Genomic DNA, 22,424 nt, shown 5'->3' on the forward strand with positions numbered 1-22,424 from the left:
AAGGTGTCTCTCTATCCTGGGTGCAAGCTCCCCCCAGGGGGCTCCTCACCTACCCCTCACACTCACCAAGCTATATTTAGCCCGAGAATGTGCTTCAGTGTTTATTTAGGGGTTGTATTCACACATAAGACAATACCCTCTCCGGGTGTGTGCCAACTTCCCGGGGGCACCTCTGCGTGGACAGTGAGCCCTGACAGGAGCTGGGCACCTGGAGCTGCCCAGAGGTGAGGGTGGAGGTCCCACTCATCTGGAACCCTGAACTGCCCCCAAGGCTGCCCCCCCCAGCCCACCATGTTCCAGGGTAATTTTAGCCTTTGATATCAGCTCATCAACTTCCTCCTTTCTTAAGAAGGAGGAACAAGTATCAGAGCGGCGAAGAAAGGGGCTCCCTTGGGTTCCTGCGACCCCACCCATCCTCGTGGGCCTGAGGAAGTCCCTGCTCCCTGCCCGTGGCCTCTGCCTACCATGGAGGCTGAAAGCTGGGGGACACTTGGGTGTCATTGATCTTGGTTCCTCCCACAAGGGCCAGGCTGTCTGGGGCGCTGGCCTCCCGCTTCCCTCCTTTCCTCCCTGCCTTGGCTGTGTCCCACTTAGCACCTCCACTGGCAACCCAGGCAAGAGCCCTGCAGCTGTGGGGTAAATCACTCGTGTCCCAGTTTGGAGGCCCAGAGCTCACTCCTCAGGCAGGGATGAGGGAAGAAGGAAGAGGTTCCCACTGCGAGTCTGGAGGCCTAGCCTTGAGTCCACGACTCTTGGCCAAGGTGCCTCACCTCTCTGGGCCTCGGTTTCCCCATCTGTAAGTGGGGAGAGGTGTGGCATAAATCAGGACCTCTTAAACCCAGGCTCTAGGGGTTGGGGCATTACATCTCCAACATTTAGCGGGTCCTAGGTCTTTCTGCAAAGCGAACCCCAGTCTGCATTTCTATTATGTCAGTGCTGTGTAAGAAAGACCTAGCCTCACTCGGTGTCATTTGTAAGCAAGGACCGTGACCGCCACCTCGGAAGGCATGCTGAGCATTAAACCTGGGGGTCTCAAACTGGCAACCCACAGGCCAGTCCAGCTGCAAACGTGTAGTGATTGGCTCAAACTATTATTGTTGTGTTATTGTTGTTAGGTAAACTAGTGCCAAAATTTAAAAAGTAAGATTCCACACATAAAATCCAGACTGTTGGATTAAAAAACAAAAAAACTCTGAAGATCAGGCAATATTGGGTCCCCATTCCTACATGGCAATAATTGATTGTCTGGATCTGCCCCTTTAAGACAAGCTGTGGGAGCTCCAGTTTGCCACAGTCCCTACCACTCCCTACTGTACAACACCTTGACTGCTCTGTTCATTTACCTCACCTGCCTGAACCCTACAGCACCTAGAGTTCAACTTTTGTATCAGTATTAGAAAAGCACTAGCAGGTGCAGGGATTTCTTTTTAGACTTTATTTTAGGTGTCTGCTACTGAGTACTGTGTGCCAGCCATCTCTGTCTCTCTGTCTCTCTGTCTCTCTCTCTCTCCTAATAGCTGGAATTTCAGAAGCATTTGCTTTGCGCCAGACTGTATTATTTGGTGGTTATGAGCACAGGTTCAGGAGTCTGCCTGGGTGGGTGCCTATCCCATCACTACCCCCTCCTAGCTGTGTAACTTAACCTCTCTGGGCCTCAGTTTCCTCCTCTGTAAAATGGAATAATACTGGCACCCAGCTCGTAGGGTGGAAGTGAAGACTAGACGAGGTAATAAGTATGTAAAACAAGGCCTGACTCCTAGAAAGGACTATATATAGTGTGAACTGCTATTATTATCATCACCATCATCACCCCTGGGTCCCAGATCCCATCAGAACACTGTCCCCACTTCTGCCAAGACACACAGCACTTCAGCGTAGGCAGCCCAGGTTTTGTCCCGCCCCTGCCCTTCCTCTCCCTGTGACCCTGGACAAGCTACTGCCCCTCCCCAGCCTCAGTCTCCCCATCTGCCCAATGGGAGTGCCTGGCCCACCTTGTGCTCTGCCTGGGGAAAGCGCTCCTCCACGCACTGGCGCAGCTGCTTGAAGGCGAGACGGATGGCGGGCGGGCAGCGCCCCACGGAGCCCACAATGGTATCCATGATGGGCCCCAGGTAGCCCGTCAGCAGCCCCAGGCTGGCCTCCCGCACGTGCTCCTCGGAGGGTGCACCCTTGAAGGAGATTCTCCTGGGGGAGCAAGTGGAGGGCTCCGCCTCAGAGCCTGGCATCTGCCTGCTCAAAACCCTCCATGGGCCCCCACTGAGCTCAGAGAGCACCCACCTTCCCATCCCATCTCCATGGCCTCCCCTCCTACCATTCCACTACAGCTGCTTCAACACACGGAGCTTATTTCTGTCTTGGAGCCTTTGTACCTGCTGATCCCCCTGCTGGGAATCACCTGCTCAAAGAGGTCATCCCTCCCCTACTGCTCATCATCACGGACCCTGGTTCAGTGCATTTTCAGCATGGACCTGCCAGACACACACTCCTGCCCCAGGGCCTTTGCACTTGCGGTTCTCCTTGCCTGCAACACTCTTCCAGCAGATCTGTGCACCACTCCCTCCCTCAACTCCTCCAAGTCTTTGCTTCCATGTCCCCTTCTCTGGGAAGCTGTCCCTGTGACACCCTACGGAATATCGCAAGCCCTTACCCTGCTCCTGGCTCTTGCCAGGACCCTCCCTCACTTTATCTCCCTCCTTTCCACTGATCGCCTGCAATAACCTTCTTTAGTTTATTATCTGTCTCCCCCGAGAAGAGGGACTTGTGTCCATTTTCTCCCTGCTACGAACTCAGCTTTCAGCCCAGTGCCTGGCACATAGTAGGTGCTTAAAAATTGTTTAGTTGAATAGACGATGGAATAGCACTTTTCTACCTGCAATGATCTTGCTCCCTTCCTTCCTGTCCCCATGCAGGTTTAGGGTCTGTCTTGCCTACCCTCAGATTGTGAATTCCATGGAAACCAGGCTGGGGGTTCTCAACCCCACTGTGCCCTGGACCCAACAAGCTAAGCCCTGAACTAATTGTCTCTGGCACTGAATCATTTAATCCTAATGGCAACCCAATGTTAGATTAAGTAGGCTGATTGTTCCCATTTAACAGATGAGGAAACTGAGGCTCAGAGAGGTCCCCTTGCAAATAGGTGGCAGAACAGAGATTATAACTCAAGACTGCCGGTTCCAGAGTCTGCCCAGTTTCCTGGATGCTCCAGCTCCCTGCGGGCGCCCACTGACTTCCACCATCCTTGCCAGGGTTGCTGGGAAAAGCCCTGGCCTAGGGGTTTCACAGATGGACTCTGCCCTTCTGCTCAGGGCCTGGATTCAAATCCCCACTTTGCAACTTCCCAACTGTGCAACCTTAGGCAGGTGACCTCCCCTCTCTGAGCCTCAGTTTCCTCATCTGTAAAAAGGGATCCTAATACCTGCCTCCGGGGTGGTCGGAAGGTGTGGGCAGCACTTGCTGGGCAAGGCCCAAAGTGAAGGAAAGACCCTCTCCTGCCTCCACCATGGTCCCCAATGGACTGCCCAGCAACCGGCTCGGATGGCTTGGCAGGAACAAGCCCGCCCACCCTAGCTGGAGGAGGAAAGTCCTGGCAAGAAAGGAGGAGCCCGTGGGCTTCCCTGGCGGTCCAGTTGTTAAGACTCTGCACTTGCACTGCAGGGGGCGTGGGTTCGATCCCTGGTCAGGGAACTAAGATCCCGTATGCTGCATGGCACGGCCAAAACAAAAAAAGAAAGGAGGAGCCCAGGGAGGCACGAACCGACTCCCCCGACCCCGTCACTGCCCTGCTCCCTAACCCCATGTCATCGAGCGCTACAGGATGCCACATCTGCTCGCAGACCCACACTGGGCCCTCCCCCAAGGGCCTCAGCCACCACCACCAGGATAACAGAAATAACTAGTACTTATGGAGTATTAGTTAATGCTGGGCTTTGTGTATATAACTCAGTTAATTCTCATGACAATCCATCAGGTAGGTATTCACAGGGGTTTAAGTAACTTGCCCAGCAGGTGTGGCAGAGCTGGGATTTGGACCCAGGGAGCTCATGTCTCAGAGTCCTGCCCATAACCACTGCACGACACTGTCTGAGGGGCTGGGCGCTTGCAGGGGAGGCTTTGAGGTAGAATGCGGGGCTCCTGAGCAGTCGTGCTGGAGGGAGGGGTGGGGGGCAGTCGGCAGAGACCCGGCCTGACAAGGCTGCAGGCAGACAAGGGGCCCGTGGAGGGTTCACCCCTCAGGCTTGGCTCACCTGGTGCGGCCCAGGTCCATCTTGCACGGGTCCAGCTCCATGTACTTCTTCTCCTCGAAGACGCGGTTAATCACCGGCCTCAGGACCTCGTGCAGGTAGGGCATGCCCACGAGCTGGGGGCAGGGGGGCACCACACGGGGTGGGGCTGAGGGCAAGGCCAGGGTGTGCCCGTGAGCGAGGGTCAGGGGGACCACGCAGGGAGAGGTTCAGAGCGAGGCGGGGGCCTGCCCAAGGGCTGGGGTTGGGGTGCAACTCAGGGCTAGGCCAGCCACCAGCCACCAGCACCGCAGCTCAGCCACCCAGTGCCACCTGAGGCTGGCCAAGCTCTGGGGTCCGAGTAAGCACTGGGAAGGGAGTTCCCTTGAGGAAGCTGCTGCCGGCCCCCCCCCCAGGCCTTCACCAACCCCCCTTCAGAAACTGTTCCATTGACTTGGATGCCAGGGAGTTAGAACGGAAGAGGGTGTTGGGGTCAGCTGGGAGGACAGAGGGAAGTGTTTGCTGGGATTTGGGGGGCTGAATCCACCTCACCCCACCCACCCAAGGTGGGGGTCATGATTCTTCCAGCCTCAGGAATTGAGGAGATTTGCAACGTCAACTCCGTTCACAGTACAAAGGCCCAGAGTGGTTAAGTGAGCTGCCTAAGGTCACACAGCTCATGAGTAGCAAAACCAGGGCCTAAACCCAGGACCATGCTCCCAGCTGACTGGGAGTGCACAGCCCGTGCCACCTCCGACACATACAGACACAGCAGCCCCTGCCCTCTGCCTAAGGCCCCCCCCATTTCTCTCCCAGAGACGCGCTGCAGACTCATCCTTGGGGAGTGATGCATGAGGGTCATGCAGGCAACTCACTGGTCCGTGCCACCTCACGCCGGGTGAGATAGTCCAGAAAGGGCCCAGCCAGGCCCTGGCCAAGAAAGAGCTTCACCAGCTTGGTGGCAAGCTCCTGGCGGCAGTCCCCCGAGGTCAGCTCCTCCAGGACAGCCAGGGGGCTGGCAGCATCTTCCTGCACAAGGACAGGAGGCAGGAGAGGTGGCCTGGGGCCCTGGGACCCCAAAGCAGAAAAGCCCAGCTAGACATCCCCGAAGCAAGGGGAGGCCATGATCCAGATCCCTGCCCACCCGCAGTGATGCACCCACCTCTGCCGGCCCCAGCACAGACTCCATGAGCAACTCCCTGAGTGGCTGGTAGTACTGGGAGGGCAGGACGCGGTCCTCAGTCAGGCGCACCTTCAGCCGAAGAGCACCCAGGCTCCCCCTGGCCAGGGCCAGATCACAGGTGAAGGAACGTAAGTATGTATGGGCCAGCGCGGTGAGCCAAGGTAGTCAGGTGTGAGTACAGGTAAAGAGCATAGATATTTGTAAAACAAGACAGGTGTGGGCAGGTGTGGCCAGTATAAACAGGTGTGAATAGATATCAACCGGTATAAATACTGTAATAATACAAGCTGAAGGTGGTACCCAACATGGTTCCAGCCCAGCCTCCTCCCTCTGCACCCACGTTTACCCAGAATCCTCCTCCGCTCTGGGAAAGGGCAGGAGGTGGAACCAGCCATTGGGCGGGTTCTGCTGTAGGACCTGCGGGGGGAACTCCACCTGTGGGGGGGACACACAGACCCTCAGTAGAGCTCTGCCCCACCCAGCCCTGGAAGAAGAGGTCAGGCTGCCCACCCAAGGGGGGGCGGCAAAGCCCGCCAAGGGCTACCTCCTCCTCCCATACCGTATCCTGAGGGCCTCCAGGGGACACTTAATTTACAGTTGAGGAAACTGAGGTTCAGAGAAGTGGAGTGACTTGCCCGAGGTCACAGAGCTGCTAGAGACAGCATGTCTGGACTGAGTGTATTTTCAGCTCTGTTTAGGGACGAAACTTGCATCTATCAAAAGGCATAAAGGGAATTCCCTGGTGGGCCAGTGGCATGGCCAAAAGTAAATAAGTAAATAAATAATAAAGACAGTCCAGAAGGCCCGCAAGCCCCACCTCCCTCTCTTTTTAAATAACAATTTTACAGAGATATAATTCACATCCCTTACAATTCACTGATTTAAAGCGTATGATTCAGTGGTTTTTAGTATATTCACAGAGTTGTGTGACCATCACCACTAATTTCAGTCCATTTTCTATCAGTTCCCCCACCAAAAAAAAAGCCTATACCCATTAGCAATCACTCCCCATCCCCCAGCCCCTGGCAACGACTTATCTACTTTATGTCTTTATAGATTCGCTCGTATTAGACATCTCATATAAATTAAATCATACAAGATGTGGGAGGTTTTGGACTGACTTCTTTCACTTAGCATTGTGTTTTCAAAGTTCATCCACGTTGTAGCATGTGTCAGTACTTTGTTCCTTTTTATGGCTGAATAGTATTCCATTGTGTGGATATACTACATTTTGTTCATTCATTCATCTGTTGATAGACATCTGGGCTGTTTCTACTTTTGGCTATTATGAACGATGCTGCTATGAACATTAATGTAACCTTTCTGGTGTGGATATAAGTTTTCATTTCTCTTTGGTACACACCTAGGAGTAGAGCTGCTGGGTCACGTGGTAACTCTATCTTTAATCATTTGAGGAATTGCCAGACCATCTTCCAAAGCCGCTGCACCATGTTATAGTCCCACCAGGAGTGCATAACCAAGTCTTCCTCTTATTTGCTCTAATATTGGCTACTTTTAAAAACTGTCAGCCTTTGGAGTTCCCTGGCGGCCTAGTGGTTAGGATTTAGTGTGTTCACTGCTGCGGCCCAGGTTCAACCCCTGATTACGCAGTGCGGCTGAAAAAAACCCAAAAACTGTCAAGTCTGAGTATACATCCACTACTACTGAGAGGCAAGAAAAATCACGCATTTTACAGATGGGAAGACTGAGGTTCCGAGAGCAAGACCTTGAGCCCAGCGCTTCCAGGAGTAAGAGTTAGACTTCGACTCTGGAGTCAGAGAGACCTGAACTCAAATCCTGACTCTGCCATTTCTTAATCATATGACCTTGGGAAAGCCACTTAACCTCTCTGAACCTTCGTATTCCCATCTGCAAAACGGGGACAACAATGGTCCTAGCCTCTTAACAGTGGCCATCAGGTGATGATGGCCAATGAGGTGATGCTGGAGAAGCACTTAGCACAGGGCTAGCACACAGTCATCCTGGGTACTCTCATCCCGGAATAAGAATCTGGGCCCACCCTGTGACCTTGGACAGGTTCCTGCACCAATGGAACAATGGCACTCCATCACCCAGGCCTGGCCAGGGGACCTGATGAGGCAGGCTTCACATCTACCCTTCCAAGCACGCCCGAAGATGCCCAGCCCACCTCCCCCTTCCCCCTTGGAGGCAATGGGAAGCCATGGAGGGTGTCAGGGGAGGCGGGTGTTGGCGGGGGCGTGCTCACCATGCCCAGGAAGTCATTCTTGCCAACCATGTCCCAGTCCCAGAGCTCCACCCGCAGCGGGGATGGGGGACCTGGCATCTCCCGCAGCTCCAGCACCTCATCCCAGTGTGGGAAGCGAGTCTTCTTGATGGTCTGGGAAAGGAGGGAGTGAGAGAGAGAGCTAATGGGACCACTGTTGCCATTTTACAGATGGTAAAACTGAGCTTCAGAGAGGTTAAGTGGCTTTCCCAAGGTCACCTGATGCCCCACTCTCCCGGCTCCGCTACACCGCTTACCGAAGTCTCCAAGCTCTGGCTGCCCCAAAACACACGTGCAAATGGGTCAGATGTGCCGGAGATGTCTCGGGGGGCCAGGTCCCTGGGAACAGATGAAGTAAGGGGTGGGGGGGTCACAGGACCCTTGAGGAGCAAGACCTTGGAAAGGGGGTTCAGGGTAGACCATTCAAATACTGCTGGTTTCCAAGGCAACGAACTACCCCATTGTAGGGATCCAGCGAGGAACATCCCTCACCAGAGCCATCCAAACCCAGTATCTTCCTATTGACTAATGCCACCCTACGAGGACACGCTACTATGCCCCTATTTTCTAGGGAAGGAAACTGAGGCACCGAAAGGTCAAGCTGAACATCACAAAGCAGCAGGTGAAGGTGCAGTGAGGAGGGGGAAGGGAGTCTCAGTTTCCCTGGAGCCCCTGGATGGGAGACCAGATGCCAGGGTTCAAAGCCTGACTCTCCCATTCACTGGCTGGGTGACACTAGGAAAATTTACTTCACCTCCCTGAGCCTGTTTCTTCATCTGGAAAATCAGAGTAATAACAGACCAACCTCACAGGGCCAAGGGTTAAATGTGACAATATGTGTAAAGGGCTCAGCATAGCAGCCGGCAGGTGGTAAGTGCTCAGCTCACTCATTCACTCAACAAACACTCATGCCCACACTGTGCCTAGGACGAAGAAAAGGCATGAAGCAGGGCCTGCCTGCCTCTGGTTGCCATGACAACTCAAAGGCTCACCCCAGTCAGCCTCCCCCACCCCTCCTTCCCAAGGTCCCCCAAATCCAGGGACATTCCCCCACACACACACCCAGGGGCTGCTTGTTTCCTCCCGCTGCTCCTCTCCCACCCCTGCTCAGCATCCAAAGCCTTCTTTGGTTTCCTAGGAGCCAGCCTAGTTACTAAGCGACTGCAATCAGTCCCTCTCCTGCTTGCAAGGATCCTGAACAGCTTTGTGGCTGGGGAGGAGGTCATGGGCACAGAGCAGATGAGGTGTCCCTGCCCCATACTGAGTCCTTTTGTTTGTCCTATGCCTGCCTGCTACTCCATCCAGACTCCAGGGAGCCCCGGCTGGGGACAGAAATCTGGAGGTTGTAGGAGAGGCACAGAGAGGGCAAGATAGGGCTTTAAGGTCACAGAGCAAACTAGAAATAGAGATCCAGCCCAACCTGGGCAAGGACTGGCCTAAAAGTAAGGGTCGAGGGAGTAAGGTGTTGAAATAAAAGGCAGAAAACAAGATAGGAGATGGGAGGGAAAAGAGGAGTGGAAGTATTTAAGGAAATAGAGGAATGGGGGAGCTGAGAAACAGAGAGGAGTGATAAATAGGCAAGAAGGAAGATGAATATCCCAGGAGCTGCTGCCCCTGGAGGTTCATCTGTGGGTTTTACTGGTCCTGCATCCGTCTTCCTTCTTATGTTTCTTTGGGACAGGACCTACCCCTCCCTCTCTCCCAGTCCACATGACCTATGTGAGTTGATCCCTCCTTCCACTGCAGGAATGGGCTTGGAACTCAGGCCTGACCAGTCAGAGTCAGTGTAATTGGTTTAGTGATAGGCATGTACCCCAGACTGGGTCAATAAGAATTAGTCCCAGGATATTGGTTGGAAATGGTGAAAGACAGAAGTTCTTTCTCCATTGGAGCTGCCAAGTTGATAGCATGCCAGTCTGAGGCTTCTGGGGTCATCTTTGCCCCTACCTGGGGGAGAGACTGTCTGAGGATGAAGTTAATACAAAAGACATCCAAGGAATCTATTTCTACAGATTCCTGATGTCACTGTTGGAGCACCTGGATCCAGCCATGCCTGAAGCTGCATGTCATTCATACAAGCCAATCTGCCTAAGCCAGTATGAATTGGGTGTCTATCACTTACAATTTGATTAATACACCTCCACACTCATCTGTCTGGTCATCCTGAGTATCTGGCCTTTAGCTGCTACTCACTGGGGCCCCAACAAAGATTTTGCTTGTGCTTTAACCCAAGAAATTTGCAACCTGGTGAGCTTGGACCGTTTGCCTGCCAAGGATCCTGGTTGTGAGCCCAGAAGTGTGCCAGGAGAGAGGTGGTCTCAAGGCAGGAGGACCCAGTGGATTTCTGCTCATTCCCAGACCATCCCCCCATCCAATCCCCCATCATGACCATACCTGGCCTGGAGCACGTGACAGCGAAGACAACGGCCCCTCACATCCTCCAGCATCTGCACGGCCAGGCAGATCTCACCCTGCACCTCTGCATCAGGGTCCACATGGCTCAGGTTGATCCAGCTATCAATTCCTGGAGGGCGCAGGCACTAACATTCATTAAGCACCTACCGTGGGCTCGACATTGCATTAACTTAAAAATTCAATTAACATTAAAAAGGTATTGAGTCTTGGACCTCTCATGTTAGCCTTCTGTTGTAGGTACTGTAATTATCCCTACTTCCAGATGAGGAAAATGAGGCACAGCGAGGAAGGAGCTTTGCCCATGATCCCACAGCTAGTAAACAGCAGAGCTAGGATTTAAACACAGGCAGTATAGTTCTAGGGCCAATGCCCTTAACCAGGTACTATCACACTCTTCATCCTGATATATAAAGCCCTGCATCATTTAGTCCCAATATACTCTCCCCTCAAAAAAAACCTTGGGGGCTGCCCTGGTGGCGCAATGGTTGAGAGTCCGCCTGCCGATGCAGGAGACACGGGTTCGTGCCCCGGTCCGGGAAGATCCCACATGCCGCGGAGCGGCTAGGCCCGTGAGCCATGGCCGCTGAGCCTGCGCGTCCAGAGCCTGTGCATCCGGAGCCTGTGCTCCGCAACGGGAGAGGCCGCAACAGTGAGAGGCCGGTGTACCACGGAAAAAAAAAAAAAAAACTTGGACATTCCTATCTCTGAGCCTTCATTCAGGCTCTCTGCTTGAATCAATCAAGTCAATCTTAGTCTCAGTCTTAACCTCTCCCTCTCTCCTTCTCCCTCTCTCTCATTTCTCTCAACACGTTAGAGATATTGTTCACTGGCTTCCAGCTTTGATTGTAGTTACTGGGAAGTCATTTCAGCCTAATAATTGATCTTGTGTGAACAGTCTATCTTTTCCAAGTTTAAGGACTATGGCTTTGATGTTTGCTGCAGTTTCCCCACAATGTGTCTAGGTAAGGATTTTTTTTTTTTTTAATCCTGCCTTAGTACAGGTTGTGCTTCTCCTACTTATGGACTCATGCCCTTCCTTGAGTTTTGGAAAATTCCAGGTGGTCAATTTTTTTTATCATTTCCTCTCCCCAGCTTTTTCTATTTTCTGCTTCTAGGAGTCCAATTAAATGAATGTTAGACCTTCTCAGTTATTTTCTATGCCTTCAACTTCGCTTTTACACTTTCCTTCTCACTTCTCTGGGCTGAGGTTTAAATAATTTCTTTCTGAATGAACGATCTGCTGTTGAACTCAGCCACTCAGTTTTCAATGTCAACAATTGTACTTTTTATCTCTAAAAGTTTGATTTGGTTCTTTTCCAAGTCAGTCTATTTTTTTTTAATGTATTGCTTTAATTTATCATGGTTATTGCTGGCCCTTTCTGGTGATTAATTTATTGAATTTTTTAAATTTCTATAATCATAAATACAAAATCCAAAGCCTTTATGGGTCTAAATCTGATGGCCATTGTTTCTGCTGACTCGCGCTCATGGTGGCACGGCACACTTCCTTGAGTGTGTGGTGCTCTTTGATTGTGAAGCCATGCTTGTTGGAGCTCACTCTGTGGGAAATTCAACATGAAGATGCTTATCCCTGGAGAGCAGTGGTGGTTGCCTGTTCTGGAACCTTTTAAGGGTCTCAATCTAATGGGGAATTCTCAGATTCAGTAATATCTGTCTTCCCCCTAGCCTAAGATTCAGTCTGTTTGTTGACTGTGAGTTTGATAATGACATTTACTTTCAGGGAAATCCTTCCTGATTTCCTTTCTTGTTGCACACCACTCCCCGTTAGGTTTTAGCTCATGCTTTGCAGGAGGTTGGGGGAGGAACACTGAGGGTTTTTTCCTTCTTTACATCCTTCCAACAATGTATTAGGAATTGCATCTAATTCAGGATCTCACTGTTATGCGGCAGGAGGGCCCTTCTGAGGATCTAGTTCCCTCATGCTGCTGGAAGTGTGAGTTGCATCTCACCTCTCTAGCTCCACCGCTACCCCCAAGTCCAGGATGCCATCAGTTTTGCTCACTTGATTATTGCAACAGATACCTAATTGATCTCCCACATCTACTCCTGTCCCACTGTGATCCAATATCCACACGGCAGCACAGAAACCTTCTGAAAATGTATCTAATCTCTTCTGTCAGTGCATCCTCTGATATTATGGCTCCAATCTCTTCACTGTCTTACTCAGGGACCATCGATGACTCCCTAGTGTCTCCAGAAGGAAGTCCAGACTCTGGCCTCCTCCCCAATCAACCCCCATCAAGTATTCCATCCGGCCTGGCTTACACCTGACCTTAGAAGAGGATCCATGGAGATGTGCCTTAGCATCTTTGCCAAAGCATCTTTAAGAACTAACTCATTCCCCTTCCTCCAGGAAGCCTTCCTTAACCACACTAGCCCTCACTGCCCTCTATCATGCCAGTGATGCCTCACATACCTCCACCCCACATTGCAGTCGTTTTAAAAAATAAAAGGCACCCACAGACACATGACAGTTTCGATTTTTTCTTCCTCCCTGTTCTGGGTAAATGTGTTGTATTTTTCTATCTGTCCATAAGTTCCTTGAAGTTAAGCCTTATATGTCATTAATTTAATTCCACCCCCTTGGGTGGATGTTTGAGGCACACTGGGGACAGCTCAGTGGACAGGTTAAGAACACAGACTTAGGAGGCAGGCACAGCCTGGTGTCAATTCCCACCTCTGCAACATCTAGGAGGGACAAGTCACCCCACCTCTCCAAGCCTCACTTCCCATCAGCTGTGAATCTGAGATCATTCTGGTGCATACTTCATTTGGTGTTGCGAGGTACTTAGCATTGTGCCTGGCACATAATAAGCCCTCATTAAATAGGAGTGATGATTATGATGACTGGTACATAGGCTGTCAACTAACGCTCACTAATGAAAAAATATATTATATTATTCAATAAATGGTGTCAAGACAAGTAGTGGTCATCTAGACAAAAAGTAGTAAAGTTTAATCCCTACCCCATACTTTGTATCTGGGTAAATTCCAAATAGATGAAAGACTTAACTGCAAAAAAAAATGGAAACAAATTGTTGCTTGAAAGAATCACGTAAAAAAAAATTGTCTTAATCTTAGGGTTGAGAAAGCCTTTTAGGTATCACAGAAAATCAAAAGCCAAAAAAAATTGTTGACTACAAAAAAAGAAACAAATTTTCTTCTGGAAAAAACTGTAATCAAAGTCAAAATATAAGCCACAAGGGAGAAAAACACTTTGCAGCTAATATGACAAAGTTCATTTTCCTCACATGTAAAGGGCTCCTATAAATCAGTAAGAAAAGGCAACAACTCAGTGGGTGAGCAATACACATACAATGTGAATACACAATAGGCAAAAAAGGAAATAAGGTGACTCTTGAATATATAAAAAGGTCTTCAATCTCACTCACAGATTCAGAACTCTAATGGAAAACTGATGAATTCATAAAAGTGCTAACAAAAGATCAAGATGAAAAAAAATTAATTACATGGGACCGAGTGAACTGATTATAATTTCTGTGACTTTCTGTTTGAATAAAAAAAAAAATCTCACTCATAGAGAAATGCAAAATAACCCACGCTAAGAGGCAATTTTTTTTTAGCTATCAGATACAAGATCCAAACGTTTGGTATTTGTTGGCAAGGGTACAGGATGGGTTAAACTGTTAACTCCTCCAGGGAGGGTAACTTAATTACTATAATAACTATCAAATGTGCTAATGTGGGTACTCTTTGATCCAGCAAATCCACCTCTAGGAATTTATCAAGCTGATTGATGTAACTTGCATATATGTGTGCAATCACGTTTGTACAAGGCTAGTCATTGCAGCATTGTTTGAACTAGGAAAAGACTGTCAACGACCCAAGTGTCCATCACGAGGGGACCAGACAAATAAATGATGGCACATCCATCATTGGATGGCACAATGGAGTGCCATAAAGTCATACGAAGATCAAAGAATGCGGCTTGGGGGACACCATTATGGAAAGATCTCCAAGGTACATGGTGAAGTGAAAAGACAGGGTACAGAACAGATGAGTTTAATAGGCTACCATTCCTATAAGCAGAGAATAAAAACACATATAGTATAGTGTTAAGATCACAGACTCTGGGTCTTCCCTGGTGGCGCAGTGGTTGAGAATCTGCCTGCTAATGCAGGGGACACGGGTTCGAGCCCTGGTCTGGGAGGATCCCACATGCCGCGGAGCAACTAGGCCCATGAGCCACAACTACTGAGCCTGCGCATCTGGAGCCTGTGCTCCGCAACAAGATAGGCCGCAATAGTGAGAGGCCCGCGCACCGTGATGAAGAGTGGCCCCCGCTTGCCACAACTAGAGAAAGCCCTCGCACAGAAACGAAGACCCAGCACAGCCAAAATAAATAAATTAATTAAAATTAAGATCACAGACTCTGGAACTAGACAACTTGGTTCAAATCCCAGCTGTCCCACTTAATAATTTTGTGATCTTGGGCAAGTTATTTAACCCCCTGTGCCTCAGTTTGTTCACCTATAGAGTGGGCATAACAAGAGTACCTAGCTCTTAGGGTTATCACGATAATTAAGTGAATCGATACGTGTAAAGCACTTAGAAAGTGTTCAGCATACAGTAAGCACTATATAACTTTTTGCTGCTATTACTATTGTTACTTGCTTGCATATATTTAAAATGTCCCTAGAAGGACATACAAGAAACTGACAACACTGAGGATGAGAGTGGGGGGACTTCCCCAGCAGTCCAGTGGTTAAGACTCCCCGCTTCCACTGCAGGGGGTGTGGCTTGGATCCCTGGCTGGGGAACTAAGATCCCGCATGCCGTGCAGTGTGGCCAAAAAAAAAAAAAAAAAAGAATGGAGTAGCTGGGGTAAGAGGGACAGTTTCACGGCTAATTGTATCTTCTGAATATTGACCCATGTAAATAAGCTAACCGCTCAATACACGAACTAAATTAACATGAAAAACAAAAGCAACAACCAAAATAATTTTCCCCTGAAGGCTCTGTGTTGCCCCGTGCTGCTGGCTACGCCCTTACAACTGCCACCCGCTCTGCCCTCTGCCCGGCTGGGGGCCCGTGCCCCTCACCCACCTCGGGGGTCAGCTGTAATGGCCTCCCTGCTCAGTGAGATCTTGCCTATGATGTCGTCGTGCCTGCAGAAAGGCAGGCAGATGAGGGTCCAACTTAGCGACCCCTGCCCCTCCCGTGGAGAGGTGGAGGCAAGGCGTCAACGGCTGGGTGGGTGGGTACTGTGTATTGGGGTGTCCCGCCTTCCCTCAGACACCCAGGCTTGGGTTCCCAGCACACACACCCCACGGTATCCTCGTCCAGCACATAGAAGGCCAGATGGTGGAAATCCAGGGGCAGGTGTACTGTGTACTCCTCCCCCCAGAAGGGGCTCAGGCTTCGCCAGATGGTTGCTGTCCTGCAAAAGGGGACATGGGGGGCTGGGGGCCTTCAGGCCACACAGGCAGCAGATAGCTGGGGTCACAAACACACACACAGGGATCCAGACACATACACACCCAGAGCTACTCAAATACACTCAAATACAGCTACAAGCACACACACTCATACACTCAAGAATCCAGGCATGGAGACACACACAAATACGCACACAAACCCTGACCCTCACACACCCAGGGACCTCAACACACACACACACACTCCCATGGGGATACACACTGAAACAGAAATATTCACAGATATACCAAGGAAGCCAGAGACACATTCACACATACACACATACACACATATACATATGCATCCTCAAAATTTTCTAGAAACACAGATCTGTGTGTTTCTACATATAGACACGTGCAGACACACAGAGAGAAAACAGAAACATTCACACAGAGACACAGAGAAAAGAAATGCCCGAACATGGAGACACACATAGACCCACAGACACACACTCACACACAGAGGGTGATATGCAGCAGAGATACACACACAGAATCACACTGTCACACAGTAACTGACAAGACACACAATTCCATCCATCCATTCATTCATTCACTCCATAAACACTCGCCCTGACCTATGTGCCAAGTCTTGGGGGCTATGGGGAATCAGAGGAAGAGGTGCCAAGGTCCCCACCCCCACAGAGCCTCGCTCAGCAGACTGGTGTTCCCTCCTGAGCCCTTGTGACACAGTGAAAGAAGTTCTGTGATTGGTTAGCTCAGTGGTGCCCACTGGGGTGAGGATAGGAGGGGTCAGGAAAGGCTTCCTGCGGGAGCTAGTCAGGCAAAGCAGGGAGAAAGGATGAGAACAAGTATTCCGCATGGCTGGAAGACCACGAGCACATGCAAAGGCCCTGAGGCAGGAATGGTGAGTTTGAGGAACAAGAAGATGGTGGTTGGGAGGCAGGGACGTGTGAGGGGCCAGGAGACCATGAAGTCAGCAGAGGCCAGAGCACTCAGTAAGCAAGGGGAACCCCAGGAGGGTCGGGGACCAAGACAAACCCAGAAACAGACACACATACATCTTCACCCCAACACCTCTGCAGATGCACCTCCCTTTACACAATGGGGAAAAAAGAACCTACTTTGCCCAGTGAAGACACCAAAATTTACGGTTGCAAAATTTGGTCTGCACACCTGCCACTGTCTTCCTCCTTCCTTCCACACACCCTTCCCCAGCAAAGAGTATGAACGTGGACACACATACATACACACACAGCCCAGGGCCCCACCATCAGACGGACTCGTCTCTCCAAACACCCTCTTCCCACTACCCTGACCTCTTCCCGGCTGGAAGTCCCCTCAGGCTCCCCAGCCCCCGAGCTGAGAAGCTCCTCAGAGCCCAGAGGGGGTGAGAGCCTGGGGTCACACGGAAAATCAGTCTGTGGGTTTGGGGGTGGTGTCACAGAATTTGATAAGGGGCAACACAAGCACAGAGAGAATGATGGGGGTTGGTTGGCTGGTGCGCTGCAGGCTACCCTTCTCCACACGGGCTCCCTGCCCCCAGCTCCCGGCCCATCTGGACCAGAACTGGTGCCAGGAGGATGCTGAATCCTGCTGTCTCCATAGGAACCAAGGCCTCAGCCGCCGGCCCACCCACACCTTTCAGGCCTACGGGGGCTGAGAGCCGTCCTTCAGCCCAGCACAGCACAGCACAGCACAGCCCGATGTCTCCCCAGCCCGAGACTCGCTCACACACACCAAACATCTTCACATCCTCACATGTGTTCACAGTGGGGCCTGTGTACCCAAATAAGCAGGCATTGGTGCACACGTGCATGTACACGGCAGCCCACGTGTGCACACACATGTATACCCCCCCACGCTGGTACACAACGTGAACCTCTGAGCCTGCACACCCCCAGGGACACGCACCAGTGGTCGCAGGCATTCACATCAGCCCTCCGACACCCCGACACACACTCACAAGCAGGCCCAGCCGGGCGCACATGCACGCCCCCGCCCCCCCGCATACACACACACATACACACCCCGGTGCCCGCAGCACCCAGCAGGCCCGGAACCAGCCAGCCCAGCCAAGCATGAGATGCCCATCCCCGGGGAGGCCACTGCGGAAGGTACAATCTGGCCGCCACTGAGTCAGCCCCAGGACGCCAGCAGGGACATCATCAGGACAAGGCGGAAGGGGGAAGATGTCGGCCAGTTGGTGGGACCAGATGGAGAGGGGAGCCAGCGCCCCCTCTGTCTGGGCCCATGGCCAGGGCACAAAGCACCCACCATCAGGCCTGCGAGTACCCCCTTGGGGTAAATGTTGCCCTCCCCCAGGTCCTCTTTTCAACGTGAATTCTTGTGCCTGGACTCCCCAGGTCAAGATGGAGCCCGGTCCCCTGGCCCTGCTCCCTTTGCCCTCCCCTCCTTACCTGGCCACCACTTCGTCGTCCACTTTCACTATGCAGTAGGGGTCACTGCTCCCAGACCTGCGGAAGGAGGAGGTTTGGGGAGCGGGCTTGAGGGAGCAGCCCTGGGTGGGGATCCCAATCTGCCTTCATTTTACAGATGGGGGCAACTAAGGCCCAGAGAGGGGAGGGGATTTGCCCAGGGTCACACAGCAAGTTCAGTGGAGGCAGGACCTCTGGGGACCAGCAGATGATGTCATGGCTGTCCAGCCCACCCACTGCGGACCTCCTTGAATGGGCCCTGGGCTTCCACCCAAAGAAATAGAACATTGAGACATGAAGCCAGAAAATTTGGAGTCCCGGTCGCAGGAAGCCCGAAGCGGTGGTCCAGAGCACGTGCTCTGCTGGGGAATCATCCCTGGCCCCAAGTTTACTAACTATGGAACCCTGGCAAGACCCCTTCCCTCTGTGGGCCTCAGTTTCTCTGCTCTGTAAGTCGGGTGTAATATTTTCACATACCCCCTAGGGCGGTTGGAGGAGCTAAAGAAGCCAATGCATGGTGCGATGCATCATGGCCGACCCCAGAGCTTTCCCCACAGGTGCCTGAACGCCACCCTCAGGGTAAGCATTGCCCTCTCCATTGGGAGTTTCCCTGGGACGGGACTCCCCATAGCTCAGCCTTCAGCGAGGATGGACAGCCGCTCTCACTGCAGGCACAGACCAGGGCACCCAGACCTCAAAACTCAACCAGTAGGAGAAATGGGCTGCATCCCCTTGAGTAGCCGTGAGCCACAGGCCAACCAAAGCCAGTTCCAGCCCCGCTTCATAGTAAGAGTTACTGGTCCATCCCAAGCTATCGACCAGGGACCCTCATCTCTTTCCCCGACCCCCGCCCCCTTCCCATCTCACAGGCTTCCTTTGTCTTCCACTAAGCTCAGTCCAGCTTCAGGGCCTTTGCACTTGCTGTTCCACCTAACTAAGACACCCGCTCTGTTCCTGATCTTGTCATGGCTGGCTCCATCCTATTATTCAAACCTCAGCCCAAAAGTCACCGCCTCAGAGAGGTGGTCCTTGATCACCACTGTCCACCAACAGTAGACAGTGTAAAATTGATCTCCGATCCCTCTGAGCATGTGAAATCATCTTGCTCCGCTTCTCTCCGTTTAGTGTCTGTCTCCATGGCTACCTGCAACTTCCGAAATCTGATTTCCTTGGGGGAGGAGCTGTATTTCCCCACCCTCATCTCCCCCCACCACTGCAGAATCAGAATTCGAACCCAGGTCTGTGGGGCTCAGCACACATGTTCTTAACCAATGCCTGCACCCCAGCTCACGATCCCTTGTCCAAATGGCCCCCTCCCCTGACACCCCAGCCCCCGACCTCTCTCTGCCCGCTCTCTCAGCTCAGTTTGTCACTGATCCACAAATGCCTCAGGGATTCCCAGGAAGAGGGACGCTGGCACCGGGAGCTGCTCCAACCTCGTCTGCTGGCTGAGCCCTCCCCATGCCTCGGTTCCCTCTGTGGACTCCTTCCTCTAGTTCCCTCCGCCGGGTGTACCTTCATTTCCCCACCTGCTCTCCATCCCTGCACACCTCAGACTGGTTGGTGTCCTGTGTCTCTGAACTCCTCTCTGGGTTCTACCTCTGACCTCCCTTCTGTGTAATGCCCCAGGCCTCAGTTTTCCCATCTGATCTATCCCAAACCCATTGGGCTGAGTAACCCTGGGAGCCTCAGTTTTCCCATCGGGCTCCACCCCCCTGGATGCCCGTGGCTGGTAACCCCCTCTATCTCATTTCTCTCTCTGGGTCCTCTCTCTCTGAGCTTCTTTTAGGCGGGCTCCAATCCCTCAGTTTCCCCAGCAGCAGATGTGGGGCAAATGGGCTGGGATCCATAGAAAAGGGCTGGGAGCCACGCCTCCTCCCGTCTACCCGGCCTGACCCCTGGGTCCCTCATGGGAGCCAAGCACGTCAGCTCCAGGGCTCTGACGCACAAGGGCCTTATCAGGCTCCTATCAGGCAGGGGCAACAGTGGCGGAAGGGAGCTACCCCTTCCAGACCCTCAATCTCTCTAGACCTTTGGCCTCTCCCACGGCTCCTGCCCCACCTCAAGCATGGGAAAGCAGGCCCATCGGCCATTGCCTGCCCAGTCTGGTTGGGGCATGGGGGCAGTCAGGGTTCAAATCCCAGCTCTGTGACCTTGGGCAAGTGACTTTGCCTCTCTGATCCTCGGTTTGCCCATTCGTAAAATGGAAATGCTAATAGGACTACAGGAAGTGTCAAACACAGGACCTGGCCCATAGGAAGCTGTCAAAGACATACAGCTGCTATTATTAATGACAGAAATAACTCTCAAATTATCAGCTGAGGCCTCCTCCCAAGCCAGGCCAAAACCCCCTCAAACCTGGTGAGGCTTCAGGAAGAATCTGGGCCCTCTCCCTTAGGAGAGGGGAGAGAGGACATACTCATCTAAGAGTCCCCACAGGCATGGAGATCCCAGCACGCTCTGAGGGAGCCCCTCTGAAGAAGGGCACCAACAGCCAGGGAAACTGAGGCAGTGTGGCTGGATCCCCCACTGGGGCTTAGTCACTCTCCTCTCTGGTTCTGGGGCATGGCCCACCTCAGAGCTCACCTTGGCCCGGGAACTTGGGGGAGGAGGGGTGGCCAAGAGATGCAGGAACCAGGTATGAGTCAACTCCCTCCCCAGAAGAGGCAGAGGGAGCCCCGCGAGCCATGTCCGGGTCCAAGGACAACATCCGTCACTCCCTCATGGCCCTCGCCCATGGAGGGGCCGGAGCAGCTGGCCAGGTCAGCAGCTGCCAGGTCCCCACTCCTGACCTCACTGCCTCGACAGTTCCAGAATCACTAATTCTCGAATGCTCTGAGAGGACATCTCATAAGAGGGGAGTCAGGGGGCTCGTCCAGATGCTGCATTTGCACAGCGAGCTCTCTGCTTTCCTCAGATGCGTGTCTTCTTGGGGTCGCTGATGTGCGTGCGGGGAGCTAGAAATGCTCTGTGCAGCCTCCCCCTTGACATAGCTGCAGGGCTGGGGAGGGGGATGTTCATGAAGTCAGAGGCAGGATACTCCTCACTGGGGGCCCACAGCTGGGGGAGTCAGAGCATAGCTAAGCCCCAGCCTGTGCGAAGGCTCAGAATCCACGGTCCTGCTCACCTGGCCAGCAGGTAAATGCTAAGAGGTTCTCCACCCTCAGCTGCATGCGGCTTGGAGACTCCTGTCCAGGGTTTCCATTGCCCAGATGGAAAATCCAAACCCAAACAGGACTAGGTTCAAGGTCACACAGCCAATGTCCTGCCAAGGATCCCACACCTGTTTCAGGTGCTGACACCCTTAGGGCCCCTTCTGGGCTCCAGGCCAGGCAGGAGGGGGACCCCTCCCCCCATTCTGCTGATTCGGCAACTGCTGACTCAGCCCTGAGGGAAGCACAGCCGAGGACTGGTACTAAGGGGAACCTGAGGGTCCTCCAGCCCCATCACACCTGGCTAGGGAGGGGGCTGCAGGGGGAAGTTGGCTCTTCAAGCGGCTTAGCATCCAGGGAAGGTCCCCATTGGGCTGGGAGCTGCTGGCTGGGGAGCTTAGGGTTTTGGGTCAAGAGGACCCCAGTTTCCCCCAGGCCTGGCCGGTGGGCCACTTGGTGACACTCTGCAAACCTAAATGCCAGATGCACACAGAGGAATCCTGGGGCCACCTGGATCCCAGGCCCTCTGGGGCTCCTCCCCAGGGTTCTCTTAACAGGTGCCCACCCAGGCCTGGAGAAACCCCACCTCCAACATCTGCCTGGACTAAGAAAGAGAGCCCCCCACCCCTAAAGCCCCTCCCCAGCTCTGACAGAATCCGACCCTCTAATCCCCAGGGCTGAAGTCCTGGAAGACCCCCTTTAGTACGTCCCAGGAACAAAGACACCCCTTTCCTGGGGGCGGGGCGGGGCATCTGCTAAGTCTTGGCGTCCCCTCCCACCATGAAGCGATGGGCGTGGGGCCTGTCGCCCCATGAAGGTGGATCTGCCTCAATACTCGGTCTCAGACAAGAACCCCCGCCCACTTCACCGGCCTTCCCTGGCACGCGGAATGGGCGACCCCCGCCCCATCCCATGCCTGGAACGCCCCCCATCCCCGACTGGCCCCGGGAGTACTCACACGTCCTTGGCGGGCAGCGCCCGGCCCTCCACGACGCGGACATTAAGGGAGCTGCTCTTGGCCATGGCGCCCAGCCCCAAACTTTCCGGCCAGGAGGACATCCAGGTTCCGAGGCTGTACCGCGGCGGGGAGGGCGTCTACGTGTCACAAACAGCGAGCCTGGCACCCTGTCCCGGGATCCCAGCGCCGCCTGTCCGACACGCGGGTAGCTGAGCGAGAGGTTTCCGAAGGAGGAGAAAGGATAGGTGCCCGGGGAGGGGGCGCCCCCGCCAGACTCTACAGGTAGGAGCTGGGCGCCGAGCCGGCTGAGCGCGCGGGGGACATCGCCAGCCCTTGCCTCCTAGTCCAGCTCTCCCGGTGGGCAGGCGGGGAGGACAGGGGGCGGGAGGGGCG

The 22,424-nt window shown here is 53.0% G+C and overlaps 1 protein-coding gene across 3 annotated transcripts in view; it reads right to left on the reverse strand.

Annotated features, from left to right (window-relative positions):
• Positions 1–22,424, reverse strand: part of RASAL1 (RAS protein activator like 1) — a 29,912-nt gene that overhangs the window by 6,995 nt on the left and 493 nt on the right. Inside the window, exons 2-14 of one of the 3 annotated variants that reach the window (XM_024741513.1) lie at positions 22,032–22,221; positions 17,904–17,960; positions 15,372–15,485; positions 15,152–15,213; positions 10,043–10,172; positions 7,906–7,987; positions 7,631–7,762; positions 5,750–5,838; positions 5,383–5,500; positions 5,096–5,249; positions 4,653–4,717; positions 4,245–4,357; positions 1,992–2,184 (exon numbers count right to left, since the gene is read on the reverse strand). In XM_024741513.1, coding sequence (XP_024597281.1) covers positions 1,992–2,184; positions 4,245–4,357; positions 4,653–4,717; positions 5,096–5,249; positions 5,383–5,500; positions 5,750–5,838; positions 7,631–7,762; positions 7,906–7,987; positions 10,043–10,172; positions 15,152–15,213; positions 15,372–15,485; positions 17,904–17,960; positions 22,032–22,132 — 1,410 coding nt within the window. In that variant the 5' untranslated portion in view covers positions 22,133–22,221. Of the gene's footprint in view, positions 1–1,991; positions 2,185–4,244; positions 4,358–4,652; positions 4,718–5,095; positions 5,250–5,382; positions 5,501–5,749; positions 5,839–7,630; positions 7,763–7,905; positions 7,988–10,042; positions 10,173–15,151; positions 15,214–15,371; positions 15,486–17,903; positions 17,961–22,031; positions 22,222–22,424 lie in introns of those variants that run through there. The other 2 variants (XM_024741512.1, XM_024741515.1) reach the window with 2 other exon arrangements.

Source organism: Neophocaena asiaeorientalis, unplaced genomic scaffold (genome assembly GCF_003031525.2).
Source record: "Neophocaena asiaeorientalis asiaeorientalis breed wild unplaced genomic scaffold, Neophocaena_asiaeorientalis_V1.1 scaffold648, whole genome shotgun sequence".
NCBI classification, from domain to species: domain Eukaryota; kingdom Metazoa; phylum Chordata; class Mammalia; order Artiodactyla; family Phocoenidae; genus Neophocaena; species Neophocaena asiaeorientalis.